A 16,863-nucleotide genomic window follows, 5' to 3' on the forward strand; every position below is an offset into this window, starting at 1 on the left:
TGACGTCACACGATACGCCAAAATAAAAGTTTTTTTTGTTTAGCTTTTTTTGCCACTAACTGTTGCAGTCATGACTTATTGATACATTTCTCCATCGTTTTCCAATTTCCACTCGCTCTCTCTCTCTCTCTCTCTCTCTCTCTCTCTCTCTCTCTCTCTCTCACACACACACACACACTTGCATATAAATTACCAAAAATAAAAGATGGCAAAAAAAGTGTTCAGTTTAGTAATATTAAATTTATTATAAAAACAGATTATTAATAGAATACAACATTTAATATTGTAAAATATTAATATTGTTGAAAAATTATTGAAATTGAATTACATATTGATTTATTTTATTCAATTACTTTTTTATTAATTTATTACATTTAGATAAACGTATTTATTGATATAATAAAAAATAATAATAACATTACTTTAAATTAACCAGTTTCATTAATTGTTTCATTTAAAAAAAAATCATTTGAATCTCAATATGCATTTTTTTTTCAAATAATGCAACACATCATTAATAATAATTGATTTTTTGTTTATAGCAAAGCAAGATGAAAGGGAAAGTGTTCTTCCCAGGCAAGATTAAGATGTGCTTCTAAGGATCAACTAGATATCTGAGACAAGATTTACTTGCATTATTTTATTTTGATTTATAAAAAATATAATTATTTTAATTATAAATCGGTAAATAATAATAATAATTATTTATTTTTAAATTTTATTCTGTATATTTACTTTTAGAATTATTTCTGTACTGTAACAATTACATTTTTCAGTATTATATAATATGTTGTTATTGTGCTATATATAATGAAATATTTTTGGTATATACTGGTTGAATTTTCTATATATTGTATACACTGATCAGTGATTATATATATAAAAAACAACGACCAGTATCACACACACACACACACACATACACACACACACACACACACACACACTTTCAACTCAATTTTTATAGTTATATTTTCTGGTTCTTGATTTTTTCCCCTGTTATTAAAATTTTTATATTTTAAATATTTTTTCGCCATATTTTTTAAAAATATTTTCCAAATTAACAGAGGAAATAAATTTTACAGTATGTCTGATAATATTTATTCTTCTGGAGAAAGCATTTTTTAATTTTTAAACACCATTTCAAGGACAAAATTATAAGCCCCTTTAGGCCAAATTTTTATTCGATAGTCTTCAGAACAAACCATCATTATACAATAACTTGCCTACTTACCCTAAGCTGCCTAGTTAACCTAATTAACCTAGTTAAAGCTTTAAATATCATTTTAGGGTGTATAGAAGTGTCTTGAAGAATAAGCAGTCAAATATTATTTACTGTCATCATGGCAAAGATAAAATAAATCAGTTATTAGAAATGAGTTATTAAAACTATTATATTTAGAAATGTGCTGAAAAAATCTGCTCTCTGTTAAACAGAAAACGGAGAAAAAAATTAAAGGGGCTAATAATTATATATATATATATATATATATATATATATATATATATATATATATATATATATATATATATATATATATATATATATATTTTTCTGGGTATTCTATACATATTTATACAAATATTTTTAAAGAAAATGGAATAAAATATGATCAAAATGTTCCTTTCAGTTTTTCACATTTACATTTTCTAAATTAAAGATCAATCAAGCAATCCCGTTTTATTTATATGGAGCTTTTCACAGCATATTGTCAAAGAAATAAACAGTATCAAACAGAATTAAATATACCCTAAATGTTATATTCCAAATACATAATTAGATCACATTTTGTAAATTCTACACAGTAATTTAATGAATAAATGAATTCTAGTTATCATTCATTCATTTATATGAATAAATAATGACACAAGTGCAATTGTTGCAAGATTTATAGTATCTTTATGTAAAATGATCATTTATTTTATGTTACAATACAAATTGGTTTTATATTATTTGTGGCCGAGACGGGATTCGAACCCATAATTTTGTGTATTTTATTTGTCCTGCCTTCCTTCGTTCCTATTGGCTAGATGGCGCTCTACACCTACGTGCGTAGCCGAGGAACTGGACAGGAACATTTCAGGCCTTAAAACCACATGCTGTATACTGTACACTCATAATCCATTCCCCCACTTTTTCAGATCTCTCTCATAAACGGTCAAACTTACTAAATTATTCGACGTAAATCTCAAAATACATGCAATTTAAAACACTTTAATATTTAAAAACAAGTATGACATGTTTTACACAGATACTATACTGAATGTACTGAAGCCTAACAAGTTAACGTTACTCTGTTAAGCAAATTTCAACAAACCTTATATCATGTAAACGAAATACACACCCTTTGATAAATCTCATGCCACTTTCTTTGTCGAGGAGCTGGCCTGTTGCCCTCATTTGATGGCCAACTCCTGTGCTGGCAAACTTTTTCAGGCGTGAAATCCAGTCAGCGTCTGACATGGCTTTATGAGATTTTTCAGACATTTTTTCTCCTATAAATAGAAGGTTTTGAATTAAAGTATCCAAATTTGAAATACAACACACTAAAACATTAATTTGTGCAATTGTGTAGTTTTTCCTACCTTTTTTAAGAAATCACTATCAGAAAAAATCCTTTACTGTAAGCAAAACGATGCTGTGCTCTGTCGATTGATGCTGTTCGTTGAATATGACTGATGGTCAATGAACTTTTTGGACCTCTGACCCGCCTCCAGAGGACCGCGTCATTCCTTCGTGTACCTTCGGCTCAGTTCTGAAAACTGATTGACATCTGACTGACCTGTTTGACTGCACACCTAGCGGTAAATCTTGGAATGGTTCCTTCCCCCCGGCTTCAACATTGTCTCGACTCTGATTGGTCAAATGTTGAAAATATTGAGAATTCCAGTCCGTGATTGGCTGCAAATGTTGAAGCGCTGCAACGTGATTGGCTACAATGTTGGAGCGAATCGCTCCGATTGGCTCTCATCTTCAGCATTTGTAAAATATTGTCGGACTATCCTTCGGCAGCTGGCGTTCAGGTCGAAGTCTCCCCTGGAGGCGTGAGTTCGAATCCCACTTCTGACAATTCTAATCTTTGGCTACGCGTTCAGGGTCAAGTCTTTAACTCTCTGGTACCATGTCCGAGTGATACAGTAACACTGACAAAGCACCGCATCAATCTCTTTGCGACAAAGTTCATGCAGCGTAGCAGTGTCCCTGGCAGCCTTAATAGGCACTTTAGACTGTAGGTTTTAAGGCGTTTGCGATCAAGGTATTGTCCACAAAAACTCGCAAAAGCATGTGAACAAAACAATGCAAAGGGCTTTAATGCAAGTGAACCGAAAAGAGATCAAAAGAACTGTCTTGGAATGCCATATAGTGCAATGTCCGGGGATGCTGTTGATTTTTAAGGCAATGGGATTCGCAGGACTTTTCGTCAAATCCTCGCGCAACGTTAATTCATGACATTTGACTGATCCACGCTGAACGTCATGCGACAACGTGATAGGAATGGGAGCATCTTACCATCATTGCTTCAGACTAAGCAAATGTTCTTGGAACTTCACGCCGCCAGGCCTCCAGAGGAGCTGTAACTTTTTTTTTGCCCTGGGGAAGCATGATCCACACGAAAGGGGATAAAAAATGCTACCCAGTCATCTAAGCGCTTTCATATGCCAAAAGTTAGCACCCTGCCCCATGTGAGGCTCGAACTCACAACCTACAGATTATGAGACTGACGCGCTGCCTACTGCGCCAACAAGGCAGACTGCTGGATCTGGGCAAACTGTGAAAGCCCAGTTTCCATGTCACGGTGCTGCGGTCTGGCTCCTAGGGGACAGCTCGGAGCAGGCAAGCATGTCAGGAAGACCGAGCGGTCTAATGCGCTGCGTTCAGGTCGCAGTCTCCCCTGGAGGCGTGGGTTCAAATCCCACTTCTAACAATTCTAATCTTTGGCTATGCGTTCAGGCTCAAGTCTTTAACTCTCTAGCACCATATCCGAGTGATATAGTAACACTGACAAAGCACCGCATCAATCTCTTTACCACAAAGTTCATGCAGCGTAGCAGTGTCCCTGGCAGCCTTAATAGGCACTTTAGACTGTAGGTTTTAAGGTATTGTGATCAAGGCATTGTCCACAAAAACTCGCAAAAGAATGTGAACAAAACAATGCACGAGGGCTTTAATGCAAGTGAACCGAAAGGGGATCAAAAGAACTATCTGGGAATGCCATGTAGTGGAATGTCCTGGGATGCTGTTGATTTTTAAGGTAATGGGATTCGCAGGACTTTTCGTCAAATCCTCGCGCAACGTTAATTCATGACATTTGACAGATCCACGCTGAACGTCAAGCGACAACGTGATAGGAATGGGAGCATCTTACCATCATTGCTTCAGACTCAGAAAATGTTCTTGGAACTTCATGCCGCCAGGCCTCCAGAGGAGCTGTAACTTTTTTTTTTGCCCTGGGGAAGCATGATCCACACGGAAGGGGATAAAAAATGCTACCCAGTCATCTAAGCGCTTTCATGTGCCAAAAGTTATCACCCTGCCACATGTGAGGCTCAAACTCACGTCCTTCAGATAATGAGACTGACGCACTGCCTACTGCGCCAACGAGGCAGAATGTTGGACTTGGGCAAACTGTGAAACACCAGCTTCCATGTCACGGTGCTGCAGTCTGCCTCCTAGGAGACAGCTCGTGGCTAGCAAGCATGTCATGATTGCCGAGCGGTCTAAGGCGCTGCGTTCAGCTCACAGTCTCTCCTGAAGGCGTGGGCTTGAATCCCACTTCTGACAATTCGAATCTTTGGCTATTCGTTCAGGCTCAAGTCTTTAACTCTCTGGCACCATGTCCGAGTGACACAGTAACACTGACAAAGCACCGCATCAATCTCTTTGCGACAAAGTTCATGCAGCGTAGCAGTGTCCCTGGCAACCTTAATAGGCACTTTAGACTGTAGGTTTTAAGGCGTTTGCGATCAAGGTATTGTCCACAAAAACTCGGAAAAGCATGTGAACAAAACAATGCACGAGGGCTTTAATGCAAGTGAACCGAAAGGGGATCAAAAGAACTGTCTTGGAATGCCATGTAGTGGAAAGTCCTGGGATGCCATTGATTTTTAAGGCAATGGGATTCGCAGGACTTTTCGTCAAATCCTCACGCAACTTAATTCATGACATTTGACAGATCCACGCTGAACGTCATGCGACAACGTGATAGGAATGGGAGCATCTTACCATCATTGCTTCAGACTAAGGAAATGTTCTTGGAACTTCACGCCACCAGGCCTCCAGAGGAGCTGTAGCTTTTTTTTTTGCCCTGGGGAAGCATGATCCACACGGAAGGGGATAAAAAATGCCACTCTGTCATCTAAGCGCTTCCATGTGCCAAAAGTTAACACCCTGCCCCATGTGAGACTCGAACTCACGACCTTTAAATTATGAGACTGACGCGCTGCCTACTGCGCCAACGAGGCAGACTGCTGGATCTGGACAAACTGTGAAAGCCCAGCTTCCATCTCACGGTGCTGTGGTCTGGCTCCTAGGAGACAGCTCGGAACAGGCAAGTATGTCAGGATGGCCGAGCGGTCTAAGGTGCTGTGTTCAGGTCGAAGTCTCCCCTGGAGGCATGAGTTTGAATCCCACTTCTGACAATTCGAATCTTTGGCTATGCGTTCAGGCTCAAGTCTTTAACTCTCTGGCACCATGTCCGAGTGACACAGTAACACTGACAAAGCACCGCATCAATCTCTTTGCGACAAAGTTCATGCAGCGTAGCAGTGTCCCTGGCAGCCTTAATAGGCACTTTAGACTGTAGCTTTTAAGGCGTTTGCGGTCAAGGTATTGTCCACAAAAACTCGAAAAGCATGTGAACAAAACAATGCACGAGGGCTTTCATGCAAGTGAACCGAAAGGAGATCAAAAGAACTGTCTTGGAATGCCATGTAGTGGAATGCCCGGGGATGCCGTTGATTTTTAAGGCAATGGGATTCGCAGGACTTCTCGTCAAATCCTCACACAACTTAATTCATGACATTTGACTGATCCACGATGAACGTCATGCGACAACGTGATAGGAATGGGAGCATCTTACCATCATTGCTTCAGACTAAGCAAATGTTCTTGGAACTTCACGCCGCCAGGCCTCCAGAGGAGCTGTAACTTTTTTTTTGCCCTGGGGAAGCATGATCCACACGAAAGGGGATAAAAAATGCTACCCAGTCATCTAAGCGCTTTCATATGCCAAAAGTTAGCACCCTGCCCCATGTGAGGCTCGAACTCACAACCTACAGATTATGAGACTGACGCGCTGCCTACTGCGCCAACGAGGCAGACTGCTGGATCTGGGCAAACTGTGAAAGCCCAGTTTCCATGTCACGGTGCTGCGGTCTGGCTCCTAGGAGACAGCTCGGAGCAGGCAAGCATGTCAGGAAGACCGAGCGGTCTAATGCGCTGCGTTCAGGTCGCAGTCTCCCCTGGAGGCGTGGGTTCAAATCCCACTTCTAACAATTCTAATCTTTGGCTATGCGTTCAGGCTCAAGTCTTTAACTCTCTAGCACCATATCCGAGTGATATAGTAACACTGACAAAGCACCGCATCAATCTCTTTACCACAAAGTTCATGCAGCGTAGCAGTGTCCCTGGCAGCCTTAATAGGCACTTTAGACTGTAGGTTTTAAGGTATTGTGATCAAGGCATTGTCCACAAAAACTCGCAAAAGAATGTGAACAAAACAATGCACGAGGGCTTTAATGCAAGTGAACCGAAAGGGGATCAAAAGAACTATCTGGGAATGCCATGTAGTGGAATGTCCTGGGATGCTGTTGATTTTTAAGGTAATGGGATTCGCAGGACTTTTCGTCAAATCCTCGCGCAACGTTAATTCATGACATTTGACAGATCCACGCTGAACGTCAAGCGACAACGTGATAGGAATGGGAGCATCTTACCATCATTGCTTCAGACTCAGAAAATGTTCTTGGAACTTCATGCCGCCAGGCCTCCAGAGGAGCTGTAACTTTTTTTTTTGCCCTGGGGAAGCATGATCCACACGGAAGGGGATAAAAAAATGCTACCCAGTCATCTAAGCGCTTTCATATGCCAAAAGTTAGCACCCTGCCCCATGTGAGGCTCGAACTCACGACCTTCAGATTATGAGACTGACGCGCTGCCTACTGCGCCAACGAGGCAGACTGCTGGATCTGGGCAAACTGTGAAAGCCCAGTTTCCATGTCACGGTGCTGCGGTCTGGCTCCTAGGAGACAGCTCGGAGCAGGCAAGCATGTCAGGAAGACCGAGCGGTCTAATGCGCTGCGTTCAGGTCGCAGTCTCCCCTGGAGGCGTGGGTTCAAATCCCACTTCTAACAATTCTAATCTTTGGCTATGCGTTCAGGCTCAAGTCTTTAACTCTCTAGCACCATGTCCGAGTGATATAGTAACACTGACAAAGCACCGCATCAATCTCTTTACCACAAAGTTCATGCAGCGTAGCAGTGTCCCTGGCAGCCTTAATAGGCACTTTAGACTGTAGGTTTTAAGGTATTGGGATCAAGGCATTGTCCACAAAAACTCGCAAAAGAATGTGTACAAAACAATGCACGAGGGCTTTAATGCAAGTGAACCGAAAGGGGATCAAAAGAACTATCTGGGAATGCCATGTAGTGGAATGTCCTGGGATGCTGTTGATTTTTAAGGTAATGGGATTCGCAGGACTTTTCGTCAAATCCTCGTGCAACGTTAATTCATGACATTTGACAGATCCACGCTGAACGTCAAGCGACAACGTAATAGGAATGGGAGCATCTTACCATCATTGCTTCAGACTCAGAAAATGTTCTTGGAACTTCATGCCGCCAGGCCTCCAGAGGAGCTGTAACTTTTTTTTTTGCCCTGGGGAAGCATGATCCACACGGAAGGGGATAAAAAATGCTACCCAGTCATCTAAGCGCTTTCATATGCCAAAAGTTAGCACCCTGCCCCATGTGAGGCTCGAACTCACGACCTTCAGATTATGAGACTGACGCGCTGCCTACTGCGCCAACGAGGCAGACTGCTGGATCTGGGCAAACTGTGAAAGCCCAGTTTCCATATCACAGTGCTGCAGTCTGGCTCCTAGGAGACAGCTCGGAGCAGGCAAGCATGTCAGGAAGACCGAGCGGTCTAATGCGCTGCGTTCTGGTCGCAGTCTTCCCTGGAGGTGTGGGTTCGAATCCCACTTCTAACAATTCTAATCTTTGGCTATGCGTTCAGGCTCAAGTCTTTAACTCTCTAGCACCATGTCCGAATGATATAGTAACACTGACAAAGCACCGCATCAATCTCTTTAACACAAAGTTCATGCAGCGTAGCAGTGTCCCTGGCAGCCTTAATAGTCACTTTAGACTGTAGGTTTTAAGGTATTGCGATCAAGGCATTGTCCACAAAAACTCGCAAAAGAATGTGAACAAAACAATGCACGAGGGCTTTAATGCAAGTGAACAAAAAGGGGATCAAAAGAACTATCTTGGAATGCCATGTAGTGGAATGTCCTGGGATGCTGTTGATTTTTAAGGCAATGGGATTCGCAGGACTTTTCGTCAAATCCTCGCGCAACGTTAATTCATGACATTTGACAGATCCACTCTGAATGTCAAGCGACAACGTGATAGGAATGGGAGCATCTTACCATCATTGCTTCGGACTAAGGAAATGTTCTTGGAACTCTACGCCGCCAGGCCTCCAGAGGAGCTGTAGCTTTTTTTGCCCTGGGGAAGCATGATCCACACGGAAGGGGATAAAAAATGCTACTCTGTCATCTAAGCACTTTCATATGCCAAAAGTTAGCACACTGCCCCATGTGAGGCTCAAACTCACGACCTTCAGATTATGAGACTGACGCGCTGCCTACTGCGCCAATGAGGCAGACTGCTGGACCTGCGCAAACTGTGAAAGACCAGCTTCCATGTCACGGTGCTGCGGTCTGGCTCCTAGGAGACAGCTCGGACCAGGCAAGCATGTCAGAATGGCCGAGTGGCCTAAGGTGCTGCGTTCAGGTTGCAGTCTCCCATGGAGGCGTGGGTTTGAATCACATATTGGACAATTCTAATCTTTGGCTATGCGTTCAGGCTCAAGTCTTTAACTCTCTAGCACCATGTCCGAGTGACACAGTAACACTGACAAAGCATCGCATCAATCTCTTTGTGACAAAGTTCATGCTGCGTAGCAGTGTCCCTGGCAGCCTTAATAGGCACTTTAGACTGTAGGTTTTAAGGTCTTGCGATCAAGGCATTGTCCACAAAAACTCGCAAAAGCATGTGAACAAAACAATGCACGAGGGCTTTAATGCAAGTGAACCAAAAGGGGATCAAAAGAACTGTCTTGGAATGCCATGTAGTGGAATGTCCTGGGATGTTGTTGATTTTTAAGGCAATGTGATTCGCAGGACTTTTAGTTAAATCCTCGCACAACGTTAATTCATGGCATTTGACAGATCCATGCCGAACATCATGCGACAACATGATAGGAATGGGAGCATCTTACTATCAGTGCTTCAGACTCAGGAAATGTTCTTGGAACTTCACGCCGCCAGGCCTTTAGAGGAGCTGTAGCTTTTTTTTGCCCCGGAGAAGCATGATCCTCACAGAAGGGGATAAAAAATGCCGCCCAGTCATCTAAGCGCTCCCATGTGCCAAAAGTTAGCACCTAACCCCATGTGAAGTTCAAACTCACAACCTTCAGATTATGAGACTGACGCGTTGCCTACTGTGCCAATGATACAGACTGTTAGATCTGGGCAAACTGTATAACACCAGCTTCCATGTTACGGATTTCTATTGCAGGTGTTCACCAAGACTGGGGTTCGAATACAACTAAAGACGCTTTATTGTTATTGGTTTATTATTACTCAATAAACTAACTGTTTGAATGTGTAATGCTCCAAGGTATATAAAATATGCCTAAGCACTTTGTTCTTGTGTTTTTTGACAAAATAAAGCATACTAACTTGAATGTGTCATTATTTAGTAGTTGTTGTAGCACTGTTATGCTTATGGTTATTGTTCTGTATTTTGATGTACAAATGATCTGTAGAAATGTCATAGAGCTACAGTGTATATGGAATTAAAAGTCAAGGAGTAGTCAGTTATTTATATATGCATTATTTATCTAACAATTGTCAACAGAACAGTAATGAATATAGAGTAGAAAATGCAAAAATAATAAATTAGTTATTAATAATACAATATAAACAATAAAAATAAACAATGTTAATAAAATGTTAAATACAAACAGAAACTGACACAAAGTAGACTTAAAAGTCAAGGACCAGTCATTTATAAATGCAATATATATTTAACACTGGTCAACAAAACAGTAATGAACATGGAATAAAAAAAAAAAAAGTTAAATATTAACAGAAAAAATACAAAAATTAACAAATTAAATAAAATGTTAAATAAATTTAGAAACCAACAAGTGAAATAGAATAAATTGAACAATTATGGTTGTAAACTGTATACACTTTATACATACAGACACGGATATAAATAATAAGTTAAATAAAATGTCAACAAAATAAATAAACTATTTAAATAAAAATTGCAATAAAACAGAATCAAACAAGGTCATTGAAGAACTATTATGGTTATAAACTGTATAAACTATAGACATACACACAAATAATAAACAGTTAAATAAAATGTTAACAAAATAAATTATTTTGAAAAAATGTGAAATAAAATAGAAACCAACAAGTGAAATAATATAAACTGAAGAACTATTATGGTTGTAAAGTATATACACTCTGTACACACACACATATAAATAATAAGTTAAATAAAATGTTAACAAAATAAATACACTATTTAAATAAAATGTGCAATAAAATAGAAACCAACAACAAGTGAAATAGAATAAACTGTAGAACTATCATGGTTATAAACTATATAAATACACACACATATATAAATAATAAGTTAAACAAAATGTTAACAACATAAATAATTATAAAGTGAAATATGAAATAAAACAAAAAACCAACAAGTGAAATAGAATAAATTGAACTATTACTCCTGATCACAGATTTCATCTCAATGGTCACACTCTATACTTTACAGTCTACGGTCACATGATGAGTTCAGTAAAAACATCCGTCACAAACACTCTGAACAGAGTAGAAAGGGACATGCGGGGGCCCAAAGGACTTGCGGGATTTACATTCAATCTAATGACATGCCGAGGGTTACATGCGTGACTTTACCTACAGCAGTATTAACGCTGGATGTGGAAAAGAAAGGCTGTTTCTCAATATGCGTTCTTCAGCGGTCTTGCGTCCTAGTGTTCTCGTGCAACGTCATCATCAGCTGCCTAAGTTCAGTTCCAATACTCAAGACTGCAAGTACGAAGGACGCGTGAAACTTCCCGGATGTGTTCTTGATATCGAGGACGCACCGATGCAGACTTGAGCGCCGAACTTGCTCTGGAAGTCCCAGAAGTCATTGCGACTGAAGGTGGGAAGCGCTGCATTTTATCTAGATTTATTATTAAAGTTCATAGATATGAATTATTTGCCTCAGGAGTTTCCCTAAATGAAACGGTGAAAGTTAACATTACCATGGACATCTTAATAAAGGAATAAACACATTAAGGGTGTTTGTTTGCTGAAATTCGTATTAAAATCTGTTTTATTTATATTGTGCAACATATATTTATAATGTTTTATGCAAAGTATATATTTTGAAAAGGGGAAACACAATAAATCGTTGTATGAAGGCTGTAATGTTTAAATAATTTACCATTTAAAACACGTGAAGGTCATGTGACCATCAGGAAGAACGCAGCATCTCAATTCTCAAAGGACGCGTTCTCTGCCCTCGCGGTCTCCTGAGTTCGTTCTTCCTAGGACACCTGGCAAGACCGATCTCCACAAGAACACAAGTCCGTTCTCTGCGTTCTTGGAATTGAGAAACAGCCAAAGTGTAGACGCCACGCACCTCTTCTTCTTCTGGCTGTGCGTTGAGTCAGAGAGCAGAGTAAAACTGCACACCGCCACCTGCTGTATTGGAGAAAGTAACATCAGTCCTTCAATGTGGATTTCCCTGAATATAAAATGACTGCTTTCTGCCTCCTAAAATACCTAAGGTTTATAAGTTGAGGAAACATTCATTGAGTTTATTCTTTCCTTGTGTTTTCTTCTTTTTTTCTGCAGGAAGCTGCTGGTATTCTGTAGAAATTATGAAATCCTGCAGGACAAAATGATAGAATCATGCAGTACTTTTTACAGGAATCCTGAAGGATCTATTTTCCCCCTGCAGGATAGCTGCAGTCCTGCAGGAATAATAAAATCCTGTAGGACACATTGACGATATGTGCAGGAATTTCTTACAGGTTTCACAATGGATTCAAGCAAGTGACAAATCCTGCAGGATTTTATAATTCCTGCAGGAGTTATTTGCTGTAATTGGAATGAAAGAAAGAAATTCTGTCACTTGCTGTTAGCAATACAGTATGAGTTTTAACAGATAAACAAAACAACAAACAAACAAAAACTTAATAAATACAGAAATAAATAAAAGTATACGAATAAATTTTAGACAATTATAAAAATCAACCATTACTATAAACCATTTAAATTATGCATTTGCATTTACCTTTTATTTTTATACTTTTTTATATCATTTATTAAAATGTCAATCCAGCTATCTATTTTAATTCAACTCCCATCTGTTTCGTTGGATGCAAAAAACAACAACAAAAAAAAAAAACAACTGCAAGACCGTCCTTGAGGTAGACACTTGTTGAACGTATGTCTGTGCATTTCATGAGTTCAACAAGGTCTATCCCTTCTTCTTTTAAAATGCTTGTTGCTGTTATCCCTGATTCTCTGTCTTTTTGACATAAGCAACCTATTTTATTTTGTGTTCATTGACTTTTTGTGGCAGCTGGAACTGTACACTAATCATAAAGTGAATTTAAAAGGTTTTTCAAAATTGTCTTAAAAATGTTTTGATCAGCTTCAAATACTAAATATTTCTGTCTATGTGAGAGAGAGCTGATATAGTGTAAAGTCAAAAACGATGGTGACATTTATCAATAAGTCATTCATGACTCATGACACACTAAGGCAAAAAAAGCTGAACAAAAAGACTTTTATTTTGGCGTTGTGCTGTGACGTCATAAGGCGGCGCCGCTTTTGCGCTGTGTTTCAACTTTAGGAAGGTTTGTTTTCAAGCTTTTACACTTGTATAAACCGACTGATTAAAGTTTAAGTTTTTTTTATCCGATGCTAAATTATGTACCTGCTGTTGACGATATTATTTTAACCCTTTATACAACGTAGTACTATAGTAAAGCAACAGAAAAGTCTAATAAGTGTTTTAATGAAGGTTACTTAATTTAAATACCAAAATGTTATTGCAGTCTAATTATACTGCACTATATATAATAAATGGAGTACTAGTTTTAACCCGCTCATTGTGTCTTGCTCGGTCTTACTCTTTTACCTGATTTCTTTTTAGTTAATCACTCTCATTTAAAGAAACCGTTGAAGTGAAGTTATTTTGATTCTGCTCATTGTTTTATTTATTTCAAACAGGATATTTTTATTTTTATTTTTGTTAATTTTAAACAGGATAAAGTGTCCAAACACAGAGAAAAACTCCTGCTGAAGCGACTAATCTCCACACTGTTATAAAGATGGCGTTTATTAAAGAGGAGAGTGAAGATGTGAAGATTGAAGAAACATTCACAGTCAAACAGGAAGATCCGCAGGAACTAACAGGTTGGTTTTCATTCTCAAAGAACAACTCAGTCATTTGATCCTCATTTAGATATATTTTAATAATAAAAATATTAAATGAATCCATCTTGCAGTCCTGAGTGTGCTGCCTAGTTCTCCTAAACGCACATAAGCACTCATTGAAAGACAGGAATTAGTTTCTTTCAATGCTTGTTCTCATGTCTTTTGTCATTATAAAACAATAAATTTAAAAAGTTGAACTGAGCTGACGATATTTGACCTACAGTATTCTCATAGAAGATATCTGCTATTACGGTAATGGTGTTGGCTTAGTACTTTCCATTTGCATATGTCCCGTTGATCACAATTCCCTTTTTTCATCAACTTCTTTATGGGTTTAAACTTGTTTCTAGTAGTTGTTACTAGTTCTCACAGATAGTGTCTGAGTTAGAATTACATCATTATAATAATAACTAATTACCAGGGCTTTTGTGTTTAAACAGGGTTTTTTTGCAGGGTCTTAAGAAGACAGAAATTCCAAAATCCAAATTTTAGGCCTGAAGAAGTTTTACATTTACTGAAATATTGTGTTGTAGGTAGGGCTGCACGATAACAGGAAAAAATTTTATCACAAATATTTTTCCCAAAATGTTAATCTCGATTAATAATGACAATTATTCCTTGGGTTATGAACTTTTATTTATTTGTGTGTTATTATTACTGCACTTTACAGTCACAAATATAGAAAAATAAACATAAACCGGACATGGAGAATGGTGAGGTCTCTCTAACATGGTTTTTAAGCTGTGGGAAATAAATGAAATAAATAAAATTAAACTGTGCATGTCAACTTGTAATAAAATAAATCAATAAAACTGTGGTGCAAAAACATTTTAATTTTTTTTTTTTTTTGCTAAGAGCACAAGCCTGTCAACATGATCCAGCTTTAGGGAAGACCGCAAACAAGTAACTACATTTCCATCTGTACTAGAAGCCCTCTCTGAAGAAGAGCTTGAAGCTGGTATGCACAGCTATTTTTTTTGCCACTTTTAAAAGCCTTGAGTAGATCTTTCTATGTTCTTTCCATCATTTTAGTGTTTCCCCCTCACTATCCAGGCAGCTTGACTGCAAGTAAGATTCCAGCTCACAGGCTCCACTGGGTTCCTGGTTGTTAGGTGGCCAGGCCTGATCAGCAGTTTTAAAGTAGCTTCCTAAAGTCATCTTCTTCTTTGGAGCACATCCAGCTTCAGCACCCCCTCTGTGTTCTCATGTGCTGTTGCACCAAAGGGGTGGCACCTAAACACAGAAAATTCTATTAGAACAAAATGAGAATAAAGTGACCATAAAAATCACAGTGCAGTTATTTTTAATACCATCACTGCCACTGTCTGCATCTCAGCTTTCAGTCTGGATTGGACTGATGGTGTGTTGTCCTCTGCGATGTATCTCACCTTAAAACGTGGATCCACGATAAAAGCCATGTAAAAAGCTTGAATATCTAGGTCACTGTATTTTCAATTTAGGTACTCCAGGATTTTACACTTTAATGCTCTTGACAGGTCAGTATCATCATCCTTTACTTTTAAGATTGATGAGTTAAAAAGATGAAAAACTGGCATTGCAAATGACACACTGACTACATTTACATGGACACCAATTTCTTGATTTTATGGACACCAATTTCTTGATTTTAATGCGATTAAGACAATACTCTGATGAAGATTCGACCATGTAAACAACGATTATTGATTAATTTAATCAGATTAAGGGTATAATCAGACTAAAGAGAAATTAAATTAAGACAAGTGGAAAATGACGATTTTTAGTCGCATTTTTAAAGTGCAGCACAGACATGGAAACACCTTAATCAAATTATTACCATCATGTAGGACTTTAAGCCGCATTTTGCGACAGGATAGTCTACACACACACACACACACAAGCACCCACACACGGCTGTTTGACACTTTTTGCACCTTCCGAGTCAGTGCAGACCACAGACACCTGCATTCTCATCTAATATCTCGTTTGTCATGGGGGGCATGCCAGAATGAAAGTGAAAGTGCCAAACCTCAGTTAAAGTCGACAAATTATTAATGAAACACCCGAAATTACATGAAACTCCGGAGGAAATGCGGATAACGTGGTGACGCAATGACGTTAATCTAATTATGTGCTATAACATGTTTTTGTCAGAAGACAGAACATGTGCAATGGCCTTTTGCTGCTTAGTCATTCTCTCTATTATGGCCTGATGTGATCCCCACCTCATTGGACACTCTGTTTTCAGTGAGTGCTCTGGAAGTTTCAGCTCCTTTTGTGCAGCTAAAAACTTTCTTACGGTTCCAGCTGTAAGAGAAGGAGCTCACCAACTTTTTACAGAACCTCACAGCCCGGTCAATTCTTGGATCATTCATGGCATTCCATACAGAAATAAGCATTGTGAGAAAGAAAAAAACATGAGACATTAAGACATAAGAAAACATTTTTTTTTTTGCAACTTTTGATTAGAGTTAAATAGTGTGTTTTTCCAGTAATTAAATCTCTATATAAGGCAGTTATCAATCATTATTATTAAACAATAACTTGTTCTAAATTACTCTGGGTTCACGTACATTAACATAATGGTATTTGACTTTAAATTTCTCAAATTTGATAGATTAGTAGATAGATTGATAAATATGCATAATTTGCTGAATGACTAAGTATCATTGTAAAAAAAATTAGTGAATGAAGAAAGAAAAAAAAAAGAAATGAAAAAAGAAAATGTATTTTCAAATAGTTTCAGTGTATCTGGAGGAAACTTACCAATGGCTAAATCCAGTCTGTGACCAAAGCAGAGCAGTCTCCTCCAGTTATTCACAGATGCTGCTTTAATTGTGTCGGATGCCTGCGGTAATAAACTCTGCTGTAAGGTCTTGCGGGAAAAAATGAAGTTTGCAAAAGCTTGCTTTTCATTTCAAACTCGCTGTCCAGTTCCGCAGTTCTACTTAACCAAAAGTCCATCGTGGCATCAAAATATTCGATGCTGCGAATTTTTCGTTCTATTTCTTGGCAGCATTTCGCATACATCAAGGGTACCACAACACTAGAAAAATGATGGAAGGCTTGATATGAGGGTGTATCTTTTGTCAAGTGTAGTGATCATTATTTTAAACCCCTA

At 38.6% G+C, this 16,863-nt stretch overlaps 1 protein-coding gene and 3 non-coding genes across 5 annotated transcripts in view; 1 reads left to right on the forward strand and 3 right to left on the reverse strand.

Annotated features, from left to right (window-relative positions):
• LOC148681130 (uncharacterized) overlaps positions 1-16,863 on the forward strand; it is a 51,436-nt gene that overhangs the window by 30,752 nt on the left and 3,821 nt on the right. Inside the window, exons 2-3 of one of the 2 annotated variants that reach the window (XM_088650586.1) lie at positions 11,229-13,180; positions 13,557-13,742. In XM_088650586.1, coding sequence (XP_088506712.1) covers positions 13,658-13,742 — 85 coding nt within the window. In that variant the 5' untranslated portion in view covers positions 11,229-13,180; positions 13,557-13,657. Of the gene's footprint in view, positions 1-11,228; positions 13,181-13,556; positions 13,743-14,605; positions 14,722-16,863 lie in introns of those variants that run through there. The other variant, XM_088650587.1, reaches the window with a different exon arrangement.
• Positions 7,104-7,176, reverse strand: trnam-cau (transfer RNA methionine (anticodon CAU)). Its single transcript has one exon. It is a non-coding gene; the product is annotated as a tRNA-Met (tRNA).
• Positions 7,961-8,033, reverse strand: trnam-cau (transfer RNA methionine (anticodon CAU)). The gene has a single exon. It is a non-coding gene; the product is annotated as a tRNA-Met (tRNA).
• Positions 8,815-8,887, reverse strand: trnam-cau (transfer RNA methionine (anticodon CAU)). The gene has a single exon. It is a non-coding gene; the product is annotated as a tRNA-Met (tRNA).

Source organism: Danio rerio, chromosome 4, assembly GCF_052040795.2.
Source record: "Danio rerio strain M-AB ecotype USA chromosome 4, GRCz13ab, whole genome shotgun sequence".
NCBI classification, from domain to species: Eukaryota; Metazoa; Chordata; class Actinopteri; order Cypriniformes; family Danionidae; genus Danio; species Danio rerio.